The 19,740-nt window shown below is 40.7% G+C and overlaps 1 protein-coding gene across 12 annotated transcripts in view; it reads right to left on the reverse strand.

Moving 5' to 3' along the window:
• dnm1a (dynamin 1a) overlaps positions 1-19,740 on the reverse strand; it is a gene marked incomplete at its 3' end in the record, with an annotated part of 55,633 nt that overhangs the window by 18,894 nt on the left and 16,999 nt on the right. For 3 of the 12 annotated variants that reach the window (XM_080907721.1, XM_080907714.1, XM_080907723.1), the window contains exons 9-15: positions 18,004-18,071; positions 11,531-11,669; positions 7,671-7,757; positions 5,778-5,848; positions 5,641-5,692; positions 4,894-4,905; positions 2,455-2,568 (exon numbers count right to left, since the gene is read on the reverse strand). In XM_080907721.1, the coding sequence (XP_080763847.1) occupies positions 2,455-2,568; positions 4,894-4,905; positions 5,641-5,692; positions 5,778-5,848; positions 7,671-7,757; positions 11,531-11,669; positions 18,004-18,071 (543 nt within the window). Of the gene's footprint in view, positions 1-2,454; positions 2,569-2,865; positions 2,896-4,893; positions 4,906-5,640; positions 5,693-5,777; positions 5,849-7,670; positions 7,758-10,143; positions 10,283-11,530; positions 11,670-18,003; positions 18,072-19,740 lie in introns of all 12 variants that reach the window. The other 9 variants (XM_080907716.1, XM_080907715.1, XM_080907722.1 and 6 more) reach the window with 5 other exon arrangements.

The following is a 19,740-nucleotide window of genomic DNA, read 5'->3' on the forward strand; positions in this document are numbered from 1 at the left end:
CAATGCACGGCTATCACAAGCGTTACAAGTCTATAAAATCCAGTGTTTTACATTCATATACACAATGTTTCTTTACAACCATTTTTTTTCTCAATTTGTGGCTCATCCCCCTCACTTTCACTCTGCTTTGGGAAGCTTTAAGCTTTAGAGCGGCCTAATTCAAAGAACTGGCATGTCCTGTGGTAATACAGACCAGAAGGCTTCTAAGAGCACACACACATGCATGCGTTCACACACGCACACACTAATCAAAACATCCTGGCACCACTACTTGGGTCGAAAGTTATTATTAGTGTCTGGAGGTGGAGTGTGTCCATGTGTGTATGCGTTTGCCAGACCATGGCGAGGGTTTTCCCCGTGACAAGCGGCACCACCAATAAAACAGTCGTGTGCTGATTTTGCAAGATGGTGCAAATAACATTTCAACGCATATACGTGGAAAAGGGTGCGCAAAAACGTGGAGTTTTCTGTATGCACTGATGCATTTTTCCCCCTGAAATTAAACAAAGCATCATATTTTGGCAGGTCTCCACCCAGGTGGTCAGCATAATTCCTTCGGAGTACTCTAGTGTGTGAGGGGCTTATGTAAAATGTCGGATATAAAACATCACGTAAACCTTTTTTAGGCTACAGCTACAGCAGCAGGCTGAGCTGAGCTGTAACATCAGCACGTGGTGTTGGTTCTAGGTCTCCATGCGTCCTCACAGCTCCATGTTCAAATAAATAGACATTATGAGAGAGAGGTAACAGATGGAGGGAGGAGACAGGAGTAAAAAAAATAGGAGACTGTGACAAGGAAAGACTGAGACAGAAAGCAAGAGGCGAGGAAAGGATGACAGACTGTTTCTTTTGTTTTTTGGGAAGAACATTTGAGGACGTCGCTGGGAAAGAAGGAGGGAGGGAGGATGTAATGTACCAAACCAGCCCTTCCTACCTCTTTGCCCCCCCCCCATCTGTGCTACCTTTTCTCCCCACTTTCTCTCCTCACATGGTCCTTGTTACTCCTGCTGCTAACCAGCTAACGAGAGACACTCCTGCCTCCACCCCTGATCCAGTCCCCCTCTCACTTTGTGCCCCTTCTTTGAAATAAAGTAGGTTTATTAGAAACAGCTTGTGTGTGTGTGTGTGTGTGTGTGTGTGTGTGTGTGTGTGTGTGTGTGTGTGTGTGTGTGTGTGTGTGTGTAATTAGGAACAGGGCAATGCAAGGGCTCTGGTATGCACATATGTGTGCCAGCTTCAATGTCTGACATGCTGTGGGGTCCTGACTTTTTAGAAAGGTCTGCTCAGTCCTACACACACACACACACACACACACACACACACACACACACACACACACACACACACACACACACAGCCTGATGTCAGCGCGCACAGAGGCTGTGGCTAAGGCATGGAGACAGCGAGACTGTGGCTAGCTCCTAATAGTTCTGCAAAGCATCATGGGATACCGCTTTGACCAGTAAGTCCAGTAACAAAGCATGTCAGGGAGAATCATATCAGTGTGCAGAAGATAACACTGACCAGCAGTCATAGCTGCAGTGGAATGAATGTTGGACCAGGTCATGGAGAATAAACACTCGAATCCCAGGAAAATTGTGTCGGGTTGTGCGGTAAAGATGCAGAAAAACCGCCAGAGTAAAATGTAATTTCATAGTGTCATACAGTAGGAATCGGATCACAAGACTACATGCTTTATAATCAAATTATACTGTGAAGAAATGTCAATTTTGTTTTTCCCAAACAAGCTTTTTCCTAATTATATGAAACCACCAAACTCCAAAGTCCTGTCAAACTGAAGTACACCAAAAAACGGAGCGGCTGACTAGTCTGACGTTTACTAAACACAGAAAAATCTCTGTCAGCACATAAGTTGGAACACAAGAATCAAAAGACTGTTGATCTGTGGTCATTTGCACTGCACGGACATTATATTGTTTATCCATCAGGGGGCACTATCCAGTTTATTTTTCAACTCGTTAAATGACCCATTTTAAGTCCTTTTCTGGGTTTTTTATTTATATATTATGGTCAACACACACAAAAGCAAAAAACAACATGTCTCAGATCATCATCATAAGATTTTCAAATATTGATCTGAGCCTTCAAAACTGAGTTTCAGTCGGGTTTAACTTTGAATCAATTATCCTGCAAAGAACCCTTTGTTTCCCTTTCAAAACAAAACTCTGTTTCTATGCAGTAACAAGTACTTGTAGTGCAGTGTTGCATACTTTTATGAATCTCTTGCGCTGCATTTTTCTTTGGAAAACACTACAAAGCAGTTGGCTGATGCTTCGGGCAGATGATTCAGTCATCAGGTCTGCAGCTCAGACCGCAAACAGAACTCTAAACCAAGACTTTGAGTGTGCAGATACTGAAACATGCAAACACACACAAACACCCTGACCGTGTGACTCCGTGTGCACGAGTGACTTTACATGAACTCTGTCTCACCTCATCATCCTTGTACCAGGACAGACTCTCGGCGGTGAGTACAAACCAGTACTCCTTGGCGCCTCCCTTCATGATGCCGATGTTATTAATGGTCAGCCAGCCCTTCCTGATCACCTGAGAAACAGACAGATATAGCAGACACACAGAAAGGAAATGAGCTGAAACTCAACCAGCATTTGCACATTTCACAAAGTTAACATTAACATCCATCAACCTTTACATTTACAGACATTTACCACACACATATGTAGGCCTACCTACACAGCAGAAGTGAATGAGCTAACAAAAACGCTCAGCTAACCACCAACACACTCCTCGCACTCGCTCTCTTTTTTCTCCTCAGCTCTCTTGTATTTCATTCCCTCCACTTTACAGTCACACATACAGTACGATGGTGTGCAGGTTATTTACCTTGAACCGATCGTTAACTCCTCTCTCCGGCTGAATGAGAATGTGGAGAGAATATTACAAAGCTATGCCAGCATAGGGCATTTAGTAAAAGGCCAAATACACACGACTGATCAACTGCCAGCACATTACAGCCGGCTGCTGGGATGGCAGCAAGGGGACAGCAAGCAGGGTGAGGGACGAGGCAGATAAGGAGGCTGCAGTGGCCCGTATCACCTTTTGAAGATCATGCAGTGAAATGCATGCGATCCTGTTTTATGCTACACTGTAGGTATGAGCTTTGCAAATGGAAGCAGCCGATTAATTATCTGAGCAAGAGCATTGAAATAACATACATTCAATTCAGCTGTTTCCCTTTAAAGTAGTTTAAAGCAGAATAAAATAATTTAAAGCCTGGCAATTACCTACCGACAATGTAAAGCCTTAAAAAAAGTCTGGATGGATTTATGAAGTCCATTCATTTGTGTTGTTTGGATCACTATTGAACAATTCAACTCACTTATGCTCTTCTGATGGTTTCTGGACAACAATAAGGGTCCACAGCACACACTTAAAGACATAATTCTTTGCCCTCATAAATATAAAGTAGTAATTTGGGGTTAAATGCAACTGAAAAATATATCATATATATAATAAACAAAGGAAAACATGCTTGGTGTAAACTGAATGTCCGCCAATCACATAAAATTAATTTGTCCAGAGTCAGTTAAATGTAACAGTTTACACTGTACTTATGTAACAAGATTACATTGGAAAATTTACAAGTAATCAGATTACTTAGAGTCAGTATTTTGGGATTTTTTTTTTTTAGAAAAGACAAATAATCTATAATCTGGCTATCAGCCTGTTCTTATAGAGTCAACGCCTTTAGGTCTTGTCACTGTTTTGCCTTATAAAAGGAGGTCTAATGAGACGTGTTTTAAGTTTTACATGAGGGACTTGCTCTACATTTAAATAATTAATAATTAATCTCTATAAAAAGTTTATACTTCTTGAACATTTAGATTAGGATCTATCATAAGGTGTGGTTAGCTTTAAGCATAACTTGGTGGCCTGTAAAGGATTTGTAATATTTGAAAGATTATCTAAGACACAGAGGTGTTTTCAGAAACATTTTTAATGGTGAGTTTCTACTTTCATGTTCTCCTAAATTTCCCTGCATGGAGGTCAGACCAGCAGTGAATGAGAAGAGCAGAAGCTTCAGGGTCTTTAAGGGCCAATGATATCCATCTATAAACAGGATGTTAAGTTCACCACTTTGCTTACAATGTGCCCCTAACCTTTGACCCTTCTCTGGGTGGTTGCAGTGACAACTACAGGGATGCCATATGTCTGCAGGTATTCATGTCCTCTGGCCTTCTGTGTTACTTTGAATTTAGAAGAGGCAGGGGAACGCTAAGACCCCTTTGATCAATATTTCGAGGGAAAATATTTATCAGAATTTTTTCAGACTCTCTTCTTTTCTGTCTTTTGTCTTTATTGCTTCTTTAGACGTGTGACTCCCTCTTCATGTAGTTCAAGCTACTGCTGGGGGGCATCTATTTACTGCCAAAGCAAATCAACTGCAGAGCCAAAGCCACACTGAACATCTCCAAACTGGGCCTTTCTGAAAGATGCATGTGGGGTTCACGCACACACACACACAAAATAACATTATACAACAGAGAATCACACTTCTTTTTATGTGCACAAAAGCTTTTTATGGCATATTTACAACCCTGAAATGTAATTGTGTTTCTGTGGGGATGACATAGCTGAAAAAAAGGAGAACAAGGAAACAGCCAAGCATCTCTAACTACAGCCACCTGCCAATCTACTAGCACTTACTCTGAATGTTATTTCATACACACACACACACACACACACTCATGTATCCACTATTAATTACAGCCTAAAATACATAAAAGACATACAAGTTTAAACATTTATAAACACATAAATCCTGATATATGTAACGTGTATGGATATGAGCTCATACATACAAATGCTCACCTGCAGATATGCACAGAATCACAGCCCCACACTACTCACCATGATTTCATCCTGAAGTGCAAAAGCCACAGAGAGAAGGAGGAAGGGACGAAAGAGAGCAAAGAAGAAAACACTCAGAGGAAACTCAAGGCAACAAAATGACAGATACTAAAACATATAGAGCTGATAAGAAGAAGAAGAAGAAAAAGAGAGTAAAATAAAAATATGCTAAAAGTAGAAGAAGAATGCACAGGAAGCGCTTCAAAACACTTTAAAAAAGCAACGTCATCCAAAAGCTGTTACCGAACCATAAATATGTAGCCATTACACTTAAATATTCAGTTACTGTACTGTGTTGTTTTTTTTTATTAGAAGGCTTTCTATTGGGTGGAAAGGTAATAACTGTTGTTGTCTTTAAAGCTTTAAACCGCAGGAGCTATCATGGTTTTTCACCAAAAGGACAAGCTGTTTCATGACCACACAAGTGTTGTCCATTATTGTGTAACGTGTACAAGAGCAGCACAGGGTTGTGGCATTGTATAACTAATGGGCTGTTGCCCACTGTAACCATAGACCGTATAGCCGTGCAACATTTACCATGAGCGAAAACACAAGAGCTGAGTGCTAACAGAGCTAAGCCTTAGGGTAAAACTTTATAAAGTTCAGCTGGCACGTTGCTTGCCAACAGACAAAACATATTTGGAGGAGTGGAATCATTGTGTTACAGCAGCTGAAAGAGGCCTGGAGTGAACAGCACAGCTCTGCAAGAGTACAGACAGCGTGCCTGCCTGTTAGTGATCGGAGTACCTGATTGCCGGCTGCTTTCTTCTTGCTCATCTGGTTGATCCTCTGCTGGGCACTGCACAACAAAACATGCGATACTGTACTTTGACCTTAAGTAGTAAAGACTTTCCACTGTAGCGGCAGCAGATTTCTAAACTTACTTGGCAAATCCGATGAAGTCCTCATGGTTAGTGTTCATATAGGACAGCTCAATATCTATCAACAGCAACACCTGAACAGAGAGAGTAAAACAGTCAGTTTTATACTTATATATCATATTTTGGAGCCCTGGTCCCCAGCTTTCATTTTGTAATTCAGCCGCACTCAATGAATTAAATCTGAGGTACTTTCTATGTATCACTGAATCTGAATAATCTTTATTATCACTATACACACAGAGCAATGCAACATCATTTCTTGTAGTTTGTCTCTTTTAACTTCTTAAACTTCTTTCTCGTAACAGTGTGTGTGTGTGTGTGTGTGTGTGTGTGTGTGTGTGTGTGTGTGTGTGTGTGTGTGTGTGTGTGTGTGTGTGTGTGTGTGTGTGTGTGTGTGTGTGTGTGTGTGCGCATTTACACGGAAATGTTTGGAAAGGTCATAGTGTTCAGTGAAAATTATAGGGGAACGAGGCAGCACAGAGGTTACACTGTCACCTCACAGCATGAAGTTCCTGATTCAAAACCCAGATGGGAAGTTTCCATGTTCTTCCTGTTCCTACATGGGCTTCATTAGAGTGCTCTGGCTAGGTCAACTCACTCAAAAGCCACTGCATTAGGTACACCCTTTCATTTAATTCAGTCATGGTCAAGACCTATTCACGTTCAAAATGAGCATCAGAATAAGAAAGAAAGGTGATTGAAGTTATTCTGAATCTGGCATGGTTGTTGCCAGATGGGCCGGTCTGAGTATTTCAAAAACTGCTGATCTGCTGGGATTTTCCCACACAACCATCTCTAGGGTTTTATGGAGAATGGTTCAAAAAAAGAGAAAATGAGCAGCAGTTCTCTGGCTAAAAATGCCTTGCTGGTTCTCGAGGTCAGAGGATAATGGTCAAACTGCTTCAAGCTGATAGGAAAGCAACCGAGGTATGCAGAAGAGCATCTCTTAATGCACAACATATCAAACCTTGAAGCAGATGGGCTTCAGCAGTAGACCACATCGGCTGCCACTGATCATTATATATACATCATAGAAACTATGAGCGCTGTTGGTGACTATGTCGATCCCTTTATGACCACAGAGCACAGAGCAGGGATTATGGATATGCAGCTGACAAACCTGCAGCATCTGTGTAATACTATCATATCAAAATGGACCAAAATCTCAGAAGAGTGTTTCCAGCATGTTAGTAAATCTCTGCTACACACAATAAAGGCAGTTCTGATGGAAAACTGGGTCTAGAACAGTACGAGCAAGGTGCAACTAATAAAGTGGCTGGTGGGTGTATATTGGGCGTATGTGACTTAGGTAAAGTGTTTAGATTAAAGCGCTGTATGAATTCATGGTTAAATGTGACTTGTAGTCTTAAGCACTGTGATTGGTCAATAAGTAAAATTAAACTGATATACTTTAAGAAAAACTATTTCAGCAGGAAGTGAGTAAGAACAAACTGTTAAAAGCCCCTGCTTCTTTGCAGAAATACTTTCTACATTACAAATTATTATATTCTCCATAAAAAATGAATATGAAATAAGATTAAAGCACTAAATAGGAGCAGCTTGTAACTGAAAATGGTTTGCAGACATGGAAATTTTGAGATAATGGACCACTAGTTGGAAACAGACCAGTAAAAAGATCTCACAGCTGCCTTCATGAAAGCAAAATATCACAACTTTAAGAGACAACAAAGCACTTTCCTTCCTAAGACATCATGATGCGGTTATTATATAGAACAATGACAAATTCCAGCACACACCAGGATGCACACTGATTTAAACCAGGACAAAACAATTCATTCATATCATTGTTTTACACAAACGTACCACACCATCACAACCACCCCCCCCCCACACACACACACACTTTACACCGTACACACTGTTTGTCTGCTTTACCTGTCCTTTAGTGCGGCTTTCTCTGTCTCTGATGTGCTGAGTGACAATTCTCTCCATCTCCTCCCTCAGCATGGGGTACTGAGCCAGCTGTGAGCACAGAAAACGGTAGGTAAGTAGCCCAAAAAAACAAACACAGATCCCAACACATGCACACACTGTCACACGTCAATGTACAAGATTCAGTAAACAATTTTTAAAAAAAAAAATCTCACAGAACCACAGCACACAGGTCCACAACACAACAAAATACAGAAACACAATTAAACACGGTATGTTTGAGGGGGTCTGGGTTTATCGCAGACTCAGCTCTAGTCACTGCTCACCCTGAGTGGGTGTTGACTTGTGTTAGATTAAATAATACGTGCCAAATGTGTATTCGTTCCCACCGTGTAACAAATGCAAGAGAATAGAGCAAAGTCTGTGATTTTTCTTCTTTTTCACCACAAACACAGAATAAACAATGTTCCTGGCAGAAAAAGCTTTCTTTTTCCCAGCACACTGTGGGTCTTTTTCCATGAGCTCATTGCAAAACCCACGAACGCAGACGTTGGTGGGTCTCCAATGTGACACAAACACATTTGGAGAAGTGTGAGGAAAGAGAGAAAAGCAAAGAAAATCAAATAATCGCAGCACGAGAAAGAAAGGCTTTCGTGCAAGTTACAGTGCATCTTTGGGTTAGTGAGTAGGTACCGATTGGCCTCTTTCGTTGTTTGGGAGCTTATTTAGTGCCTTCCAGGTCTGATCCACTGACAGAGCAGATGACACCGATAAAGAAGAAACATTTTAAATAATTTCTGCCAGTATTTGAATTAAATAAGTGACTTTTTCAGGTCCTACTGCCAATAATAATGAGGCTTTTCAACATCACACAGCATACACTGCTGTTTTAGAGGACCGAGGGTGCATATCTGAAGCATATCTCCCAATCAGAATGTTGATTTTATTTAGAAGGCACACACAACTAACAACGGCATCACTGTGCCGTTACGAATGGAGACTGTTTTGACGAGAAGCATTTCATGCGAAAAGTTACGTGCGCCATATGGAAGCAGATAATTTATGCAGGTAGAAAGATGCAACGCAACTTGACGACAGATACGATCTGTCAAAATCTGCTGCTGCGGTCAGTGACTTCAGAACTGACACTGAAAAAAAAAACAGTGGAGAGAAGAGATTCAGGCTGGCATGCAATGCAAAGAAGCAGGGAAAGGGTGGAGGGTGGAGGGTGGGGGACGGGGAGGTGTGGGAAGACTTCAAACTGACCCCCTTTGTGGATTTTCCCAAACACTGGGTATTATGTTACAGTATCTTTTTGATACAGTGAAATAACTGCAAAAGCGTGACAGTGAAGAGAAATCCAAAGGAGGCGGCACTGCTACTCTGTGCTGGTCAGTCACTTAGCGAGGAAGCAGCCATTCAAAGGTTTGTGCAGGACGACGGGACGGAGAGGACGAAAGAGAAATGAAAGAAGAAATAAAGAGACGCTCGAATCACGTCAGTTAGTCAATGAGTGGAAGTACACAACCAGTCACTCCGGTATACTGAACCACACTGACAGAGACAGAAAAGGTGTGATTTTAATCCGGTTAAATCAAACGGTTTTTAGACATCATGAAATATACTGAGGAAAAAAACCAAAAAGTTGTCTAACATGCGGTGTGCTTGGTTGTCAATATAAGGCCGGTTATAACCGACAAAAAAACCAAATGATAACCATAGTTTAGTTACAATAAAGGTTACGTGGTTACATAAGGAGCAAGGATAGACTGATAAGTGCTGATTAAAGTTTAGTGTGTTTCAAAACTTACATTCATTCATTCATTCTTTATTTATTGTGGGTCGGTTTACAAATACTGCTCAACATTTTATGTCACTTAAAAATGTCCTAATTTGGGGGGTTTTGTGTCTTTTTTTAATTAAAAAATGCTTTTTTTAATCAAAGACGTTGTAATTGTTGATTATGTTTATCACAGCTGATTACGGTGTAGTCAGTGGAGTCTCTGGAGCATCAGACTTGTGCACTACTCTCTTTACAGAGCAGCACAATGTGGCTCATGTGGTACCATTTAATTATGCAGCCTTTTGACGTCATTAGTATTGTACGAGCTCTGCATTGCCACATATGTTTGTACATGTTTCAATAAATCGCTGCACCTTTTTCCCATATAAAGATATAAGACTTTAGCACAGCAACGTAGCTTTTTATGCATAGTCTTCATATAACATTATTTAACATGTATAAAATATAGCATTGGCGCTATTTTAGCCAGTCATTGCATTAAAAAATGATTTTCTTCCTTATAACCAATAAATATAATATACAAGGTGTTTTTTGGATACAAATACTGTTTGTCTCTCATATATCTCTTCATATAAAGTATGGGTAAAAAAAAAAACTCCAGCTATCAGTCTACCCTTACCTGTAAGATTAACAGAGATAACGAAAGTGGCTTTGTTCTCTTTAACATTTTACCTTTTGGCTACACTTCTGTATGGTGAAGGTGAGTTCACTCACTACCATATCTATACACTTCAGTGTGGGCTCCTTCAGCTTTTGGATCTGCTTTTTCACTATGGCTTCAAAAGCCAGGTCGGGGGTGAATAGCCCCGTCCTGTAGAGATAGGTAGGCAGTACGAGAGAGAGAAAGGAGCAGGAAAGAAATAAAAACGAAAGAAATAGGTGGGGAAAGAGGAAAATTAAAAGCATCGAATGAAGAGTTGTAAGTGGAGGTAGAAAGGAAATACAGTAAAAAGATGAGACCAATTTAAAAGAAAGCCGTGAGAACAGATGGTGAGGGAGAGGGGCAGTAAACAGATGAGGCAGGTGAAAATTGGAGATGAAGCAGGAGAACAGATTGAAGATGACAAAGACAAGAGGGGGGTGGGCGGGGGGGGGGGGGGGGGGGGGGATAAACAGCACAGAAGGAAGAAAGTGCAAGTGAGACATTTGGTTTCCCCCTAAAGCCATCCTAAAACAGGACAGTGCTGGAGCCTCTCTCTATGAACAAAGAAGACGAGGAGGAGACTGAAAGAAATAGAAAGAGCTCCCAGCCTGCGTGACTCTGCCAGCCAAAAACTCCAAGCAACACACCACGAGACCGCAGCTGTGCACCCCAACCTCCAGCCAAAACAGCCTGATCTCCCCTGGTGTCGAACCCCTCTCCACCCAGCTCTCCTCTGACTTCCAGAGGGAGTCCGATCATGATATTTATCATCCCAGCGTTGTCACGCTCTTGAACTTGCTTGGTTACAGCCGATCCGCGTGGATAAAGATTGCTGCTCTTTTCTTTGGCCCTGCTTTCTCTCATCTTTCGCTCAGAGTGCAGCCCCTGAGGCATGAAGTTAAGCAGTAATTGTCATGGCTCCCGTCAGCTGCAGGTGCACGGCTGCAATCTCACACACGAGAAAGTTCGGATACTGAGGTCATCCAATACGCCTGCCAGGTATTCGAAATGAAAGACAGGATTTTATGTGTATGTGTTTGTCTAGCTTGCACTAGAAAAGGTGGAAAGGGTGTTGCCCTCGTGATGTTACCCATCAGTTTACTCCGAGCATCACTGAATGCTCTGATAGCTTTCTAAGGCAGACGTATTCTGATGATCGCTCAGCGTCCCCACTCTGTTTCTTCAGCACAACCATCTACCACAGCCAGCCTGTCCAGCCAAACCCTCCACGGTACTACAGTAAGGTAGGGCAGGCAGGCGTACAGCAGCCCACCCTGCCGCTCCAGGCGTCCCCTCGCTGTCCAACAGCAGCGAGGGCTGGAGGGAGTCAGGTGGTTAGAGTGAAAGGGAGCGAACAGCAGAGGGACTGAAGAGGTGGAAAGCAAGGAAAAAAGTGCTAGCTTTTATTTTTTTTACCTTCTTGGTACACTGCCTAACTGTATTGACTAGCTCAGAAATGACCATGTCCACACATTTGGTGCAAGGCTCTTTAATCTTCCCAATCTGCCTTTTCACAATGGTCTCAAAGGCCATGTCCGGGGTGAAGAGGCCAGTTCTGCCCGACACAGAGAGAAGCAGCCACAGGGCCGAAAGACGAGAGGAGGAGGAGGAGTTGGTGGAAAGAAAGAAAAGAGAAGGAATAAAGAGGGTTGGGTAGAGAGGAGAGTGTTAATTATAAAGATTTACCCTCCACTTCTGCCAAAAATTCAGCAAAAGACAAGAAAAGGCAAGGAACCGGGATGTGATCCTACACAGCAAATATTCAGTTATTGTTTTATTGTTTTAGACCAAAGAGGCCGTCGTGTCACTCACATTAGTCATATACCTTTTATAATCAAGCATCACAGCAAGTATTTTACATACAGGGCTTAACAAATGTAATAAAGCACCTGTCATAAAAGCAAAGACTTTTTAAAAAATAGTTTCAAACTAAAAACAATTTAACTAAAAGAACTGTAACTTGTCATCTTGATAAAAATAATAATTTTCTTTACTATTTATTAGCTTTTTATAATAAAACAATCAATTTGAAAATTCAAGGATAACAACAATAATTTTACTATATAATTTCAATTAAAGAGCTTGTTTATATTGGTGGATTATACAGTAACCAGTACTGTTATTTTATGGAACGCCAGGACTGCCATAATGAATTAATTAAATACACCATTAAATAATTAATTAAATGTGGCAATAATTAATTAAAATTGGAATTAATTAATTAAATAAATAGTTATGACACATGTAATTAATTAATTATTGACACATTTAATTAATTATTTATGTATTTCACATTTTAATTAATTATTGACACATGTAATTAATTAATTATTGACACATTTAATTAATTATTTATGTATTTCACATTTTAATTAATTATTGACACATTTAATTAATTATTTAATGATATATTTATTTATTTCATTTTGGCAGTCCTGACGCCTGGCTCTCGTCATGAAATAATTTTATCTGTCAGCCTCACCCATCAAACTCAGGGGGCGGGGTTAACGCTGCCCATGCAGCTTCTCTAACATTTGATTGGTTGCCGTGCAAAGTAAGTCAAAACAGGTTGATCCTAGAAAATCGATTGCTTGTGTAGACTTGGGGCAGCCAGTTATCCCAGAATGCAGATCAAATCACAAGCAGCAATGGTGGTGGTGTAGTTTTAAAATACCCCGTTTTTCTGTCACCAGCTACACTTTTAACAGTGTTTTAGCCGCGAATGTCGCGACGTATGTCTGGTCAGGTTGTCAACATAGAACATGTTTGCAAAAGTGCTCAGATGTTTTCAGAGATTTCACTAGCTCTGCTAACAGTTAGCATGCAGAGTGCACAGAGGGGGGTACGTTAACCGGTTTGTTTACATATTCCACTCTCCGTGTTCCACATGTTGCATTCGCAGATTCTCATTTTCACCGAACGATCGTCTCTTTCCGCCTGGTCTTGTGTCTCTGTGCTTCTGTAACATAAAGAACGAGCTGACATTTTTCTCACGAAACCAGCGATCAGCTCAACAGACCCTCAGTTTACCTGCATGCATCCTCCTCCTCATCTGTCAGCTGTTTAACACCTGCTGCTAATTCAAGAAACACGCCTAGTTACCTGGTGATAGTCACAGTTTAACTGGGCAGCCGGTGCTCGATATAAAGCAATGTCAGCGCATTTTTCTGCACAAGATAAGTAAATATAGTGTTTTCCCCGAGCGCAGAGCTGCTGGAGCTCGTTTCCTTACAGAGCACTTTATAGGCGAACAGCTTTATCAGCGGCTGATGTCCAATCACCGGCACACAGCTTTGAAACCTCAGCTGAGTTTTAGCTCTCAGTGGTTAAACGCTGGACTTCATTCACTCAGGTTCTGTCTGTCGGGTCACGTTTACTTCGCTGTTTTATTTACAACTGAGCAAATCGGTTTGGCTGAGGTTAAAGTTACGTTTCATAACTGCATAGTTTCACAGACGTTTAATGGTTCACTGGCACATGTGTTAGACTGAACTATCATCTAAATATCATCTGTTTTTTAATAGTTATTCAACTGTATTCTAAGCACCAGCTGTCTGTTAGAATGTGATTTTTTTTCTCTCTCTGTTGGCAGAGGTATAAAAATGCGCAGGAAAATCTGACATGCATGGCGAACTTCACCGACGATATTTAGGGAGGAATAAACACACATCAAACATAAATGAACCATTTGTCTGTCTCCATAATTGAGAGAATTTTCTCTTCTTATGTCAACACTCTCTCTCTTTTTTTTTTCTTTTTTTTTTGCTTTTTCGGTCATGTTATGTTTACCTGTCAAAGGCTTGTTACAAACTATGAAACACATTGTGCAGACTTCTGGATGTTAGAAGAAAACTAATACTGCTCATGAATGAGACTAAAGGCAGGAAGGTGTCCTTTAAAACTAAACATGTTAATAGGACCTCCCTGTTTATATCATAGTTTATGATATAGCACGTGTATTTCAGTAATAGCCTGCTGAGGCCACTATACGTGCTGGCCTCATATCAAATGTGAAGGCAGACTGAGTCTATGTTTGACGTTTTTTATATCTAATCTTCCTTTTCAAACATTTAAACAGCAGCGAGTCTGCAGCTGAGGGAATACAAATTCAAATTGTCGGAACAGGTTTGCTCGTTTCTTGGATTCATTTGGTGATTTATTAAATGTATAACTGTTATTCTAATCTGCTGCTGAGTCTCTTACACTTTTCTTTATGCTGTATATTTTCACGTCTCTGGAATAGTTGGCAGTTAGATAGTCAGCTGGGAAACTTTGTGTTAACTCATGGAGCTGAGGATATCGTGGATATGCTGACCTCGCTGCGTGGTGTACAGAGCGAGGTCAGCATGATTAATATTCACAATAAAAATATTAGCCGAACATCATGAAGTCTGTATGTGTTTCATAGTGTCGAACAACCTTTGTACAGTTAAAGCCAGCAGTTACTACATGACGGAAACACCAACGTTATCTCTTTTATGTGTTTATACACAGGTCACGCTGATTACTGAACAAAAACCCAAAGATCAGATGTTAAACAGATTTATTTGCTCTCTCTCCTCCTTAAACATGTTTTTAATGTTAGTTATAATTCAGAATTGGCGACTGAAACACGTAGGACACATAAGAACATCAGGAAATAAAACACCGATAAATATAACCTCAGTAAAAGAAGTCAGCGGGGGTTACTACAGCTGTGTACCGGGGCCTGCGCTTTGTCGGTGGGATTGCTTGCGAGGCGAGCGGGTCTATCCCACGCTTTGCCGTGAGACTGGGCAGACATCTCCGAAATCATCGAAACACTTTTGCAAAGAGGCTGTATCTTGACAAACCGACCAGACACATGAAGATTAAACCACTACATTCTCGGCTAAAAAAATATTAAAACGGTATTTGGTAACACACAAACAGGGTTTTTCAAAGCTCAGTTCTGTTAGCTTCCACATGCCGGTTGTTGTGTGCTAGAAACAATGGCCACCAGGCCAAAGCAATGGTTTTGACTCGATCAGCGTTAACCCCGCCCCCTGAGTTTGATGGGTGAGGCTGACAGATAAAATTATTTCATGATGAGAGCCAGGCGTCAGGACTGCCAAAATGAAATAAATAAATATATCATTAAATAATTAATTAAATGTGTCAATAATTAATGAAATGTGTCAATAATTAATTAAAATGTGAAATACATAAATAATTAATTAAATGTGTCAATAATTAATTAATTAAATGTGTCAATAATTAATTAAAATGTGAAATACATAAATAATTAATTAAATGTGTCAATAATTAATTAATTACATGTGTCATAACTATTTATTTAATTAATTAATTCCAATTTTAATTAATTATTGCCACATTTAATTAATTATTTAATGGTGTATTTAATTAATTCATTATGGCAGTCCTGGCGTTCCATATTATTTAGGGCTGCTGTGGAATTAACCTTAAAGTTAGTGGTGGTTTAATAAAACTGTTAAGCAGTGTATGTGCAGTAATCCACATTTAAACAAATTGATTTTTTGTATTATCCTGTTTAGTCTACATGTTATCTTACTCTTTTTTTTATAAGTGTTTGTTGCACATAATTGTTGTGTTTTGCTCAGCTCTCCTTATTTTAAAACATACTCAAACCAGAAGCATGATTTTCTTACACCAAAATGTGAAGAGCAACTCTTTTTTATCTTGCTTTTACATCCTGGTAAACATCTATCTGGTATTTTAAAGACACATACATGAACGAAGTAGAAACCAGAAGGGATAGAAATCCGAAATATTTTGGCACTAATGGAAATATATTAAATATGATTTCTTTGCACAGCTCATTTATGTTTTATAAATATAAATATATATATACAGTGGGGCAAAAAAGTATTTAGTCAGCCACCGATTGTGCAAGTTCCCCCACTTAAAATGATGACAGAGGTCAGTAATTTGCACCAGAGGTACACTTCAACTGTGAGAGACAGAATGTGAAAAAAAAATCCATGAATCCACATGGTAGGATTTGTAAAGAATTTATTCGTAAATCAGGGTGGAAAATAAGTATTTGGTCAATAACAAAAATACAACTCAATACTTTGTAACATAACCTTTGTTGGCAATAACAGAGGTCAAACGTTTACTATAGGTCTTTACCAGGTTTGCACACACAGTAGCTGGTATTTTGGCCCATTCCTCCATGCAGATCTTCTCGAGAGCAGTGATGTTTTGGGGCTGTCGCCGAGCAACACGGACTTTCAACTCCCGCCACAGATTTTCTATGGGGTTGAGGTCTGGAGACTGGCTAGGCCACTCCAGGACTTTCAAATGCTTCTTACGGAGCCACTCCTTTGTTGCCCGGGCGGTGTGTTTTGGATCATTGTCATGTTGGAAGACCCAGCCTCGTTTCATCTTCAAAGTTCTCACTGATGGAAAGAGGTTTTGGCTCAAAATCTCACGATACATGGCCCCATTCATTCTGTCCTTAACACGGATCAGTCGTCCTGTCCCCTTGGCAGAAGAACAGCCCCATAGCATGATGTTTCCACCCCCATGCTTCACAGTAGGTATGGTGTTCTTGGGATGCAACTCAGTATTCTTCTTCCTCCAAACACGACGAGTTGAGTTTATACCAAAAAGTTCTACTTTGGTTTCATCTGACCACATGACATTCTCCCAATCCTCTGCTGTATCATCCATGTGCTCTCTGGCAAACTTCAGACGGGCCTGGACATGCACTGGCTTCAGCAGCGGAACACGTCTGGCACTGCGGGATTTGATTCCCTGCCGTTGTAGTGTGTTACTGATGGTGACCTTTGTTACTTTGGTCCCAGCTCTCTGCAGGTCATTCACCAGGTCCCCCCGTGTGGTTCTGGGATCTTTGCTCACCGTTCTCATGATCATTCTGACCCCACGGGATGAGATCTTGCGTGGAGCCCCAGATCGAGGGAGATTATCAGTGGTCTTGTATGTCTTCCATTTTCTGATGATTGCTCCCACAGTTGATTTTTTCACACCAAGCTGCTTGCCTATTGTAGATTCACTCTTCCCAGTCTGGTGCAGGTCTACAATACTTTTCCTGGTGTCCTTCGAAAGCTCTTTGGTCTTGGCCATGGCGGAGTTTGGAGTCTGACTGTTTGAGGCTGTGGACAGGTGTCTTTTATACAGATGATGAGTTCAAACAGGTGCCATTCATACAGGTAACGAGTGGGGGACAGAAAAGCTTCTTACAGAAGACGTTACAGGTCTGTGAGAGCCAGAGATTTTCCTTGTTTGAGGTGACCAAATACTTATTTTCCACCCTAATTTACAAATAAATTCTTTACAAATCCTACCATGTGGATTCATGGATTTTTTTTTCACATTCTGTCTCTCACAGTTGAAGTGTACCTCTGGTGCAAATTACTGACCTCTGTCATCATTTTAAGTGGGGGAACTTGCACAATCGGTGGCTGACTAAATACTTTTTTGCCCCACTGTATATATATAAACCCACAAGTTTTGCCATATACCGTAGTTTGATTTTGACAAACAAAACTCTAAATCAAAGCTTAGCCGAATTTTTGGGGTGAAATAAAATAGACAGTAAACATGCACATCATCAGGAAGAGGGAACAAGAACATCCCAGAAATAAGGTACAGAGATGAAAAGCCCTTTTATCAGCATGAATGTGCAACCACATAAAAAACGAGGGTACCCAGCAGTCAGCAGCTGCGTCTGTTCCCAAACAACCCTGTGCTGAAGTATATTGTATAACCTTAGTGTGCAGCAGAGCCCTCAATTTGTGTTACTGCTGTCTTGGATTAGCAAGGAGGGTAGTTGCAGGTTAGATGTGACTGAGACAAAGAGATGGGAGGTGAAGCAGAGAAAGAAGAGAGGGAAGGGTGGAGGGTGAGCTGGAAGGCGGACGTGCCTGATGCCATGAATGTTCTTGATAGCGTAGCTGATTTCCTTGCGGAGTTCTTTCTCGTCAAACTCCATCTGAAAGGCAGACAGAGAAAGGAAGATGTTGTCAAACATGCACATGCAGACTTTGTATTCTCCCTAACTCAGCGCTCGCTTTCATGTCACTTTGTTGACTATTCCTGCAACATCTGTTTTTAATATATTTGTCCAAGTATCTCCATGATATTTACTGCGATGCCACATTCTCCCCTGCTTTTACTCAAAATTTAATATTTTCTCTGAAGCGTGCACCATAAGCAAATAAAACATAATGATGAATTGACTTCTAGCTACTCGCTGCGGCTTCTAATGTATCTGGCAGGCTTTGAGGGTTTTCTGTGTTTTGAGTAAGTTTTCTGGTTAGGAAGCAACCTGCTCTTTTTTTTTTTTTACCTCAGGGGAAACCAACACTGCATTTTTATTTATTTTTTTGCAACTTGGTCACAGACAGTAAGTTTTATATCCTCAAAGGGAGGGCGAGAGAGGACAGGGAAGAAAAGCGGGGAAGAGAAAGGACGGGCATATTGTGAGAGAAAATGAACCAGACCAGAGGGAGCAAGCAAAGACCTCGAGGATTAATACAAGGTGGAAGGCGGACAGAGAAGGCAAGGGGAGGCTTTAAAAGTGGATGGAAATGGTGATGGGGTGAGAGAAACAGTGTGAGAGGTAAGGTGGGAGACGTCCGGGCGAAGAAGCTCAGGCACTTCCTTTTGGCGAGGAAAGCAGGACAATGAAGGGGAGAAATGTCATGATTTAAAGAGACTGAGAGAAACTTGACTTTAGGACCTTTTTTCTGTCGACAGTGTCTAAAATACAGACACAGAGTTATTACAAAGACAGTTCATCCAAAAACGAACTAGACTGTTTTGGAGTGAGCTGTCCATGTTTGGAGATCCAACTAAGAGCCACTTGCTTTTTGTTACATAGAGGGTTTTTTTTTAGCAATGCATCTTTTGATAAATCATGACCCAGTGAGGAGACCTACTTTTCTTTCCCCCTAACAAACTTAATTTGCCGAACAAATGAAATATGCAGCTGACTAACATTACTGCTAATCCAAAGTTATTTATTTGATTTACAGACTTGAGCCACTCTTCATTTGTTTAGATTTAGCTTACAAGGAGATAGACTTTCTTGTATTTTTTTAAAGTAGTCTTGAGTTTTCCAGGCTTTCTGAAGGTCTTCCACAGTTTTTCTTTGGCTGCTTTTTCAGTCCAGTCCTGACCCAGTCCCAGGGCCATTTTCAGAAGAATGTTTTTTGTTTGTTGAGCTGCTTAACACTGACCTATTCAAGCACACATAATTAGTTCCCATGTCTAAAAACTTGTCATATCTCAGCATTGTGTGCAGTGTGGCTTAAAAAAATATGAGGGAACTGGACAAGTGGAGTCTATCAGCTGATGAACAGAATCTAAAAGTCACATCCTTAAGAAATAGGGGGGGAAAAATCAAGTGAAGACATGACACAGGATGGCGAGGACCTACAGCCATCTCTAAAACACAGAAGAGACTCTGAACCTGCTGTAGTTGCATTTAAGCCATCAATTTGATTCTGGTCAAAACTGATCGAATTATAAATGCAGGAAAGTAAAGTCAGATTTTGATTGAGTGGCTAATTTTTCAGCATGACAATGATCCAAAACACACTGCCAATACAGTAAAAGCATACCTGGATAGAAAAACACACAATGAAACACTGTCAGCC

This window comes from Rhamphochromis sp. 'chilingali', assembly GCF_963969265.1.
Source record: "Rhamphochromis sp. 'chilingali' genome assembly, chromosome: 2".
Taxonomy (NCBI): Eukaryota; Metazoa; Chordata; class Actinopteri; order Cichliformes; family Cichlidae; genus Rhamphochromis; species Rhamphochromis sp. 'chilingali'.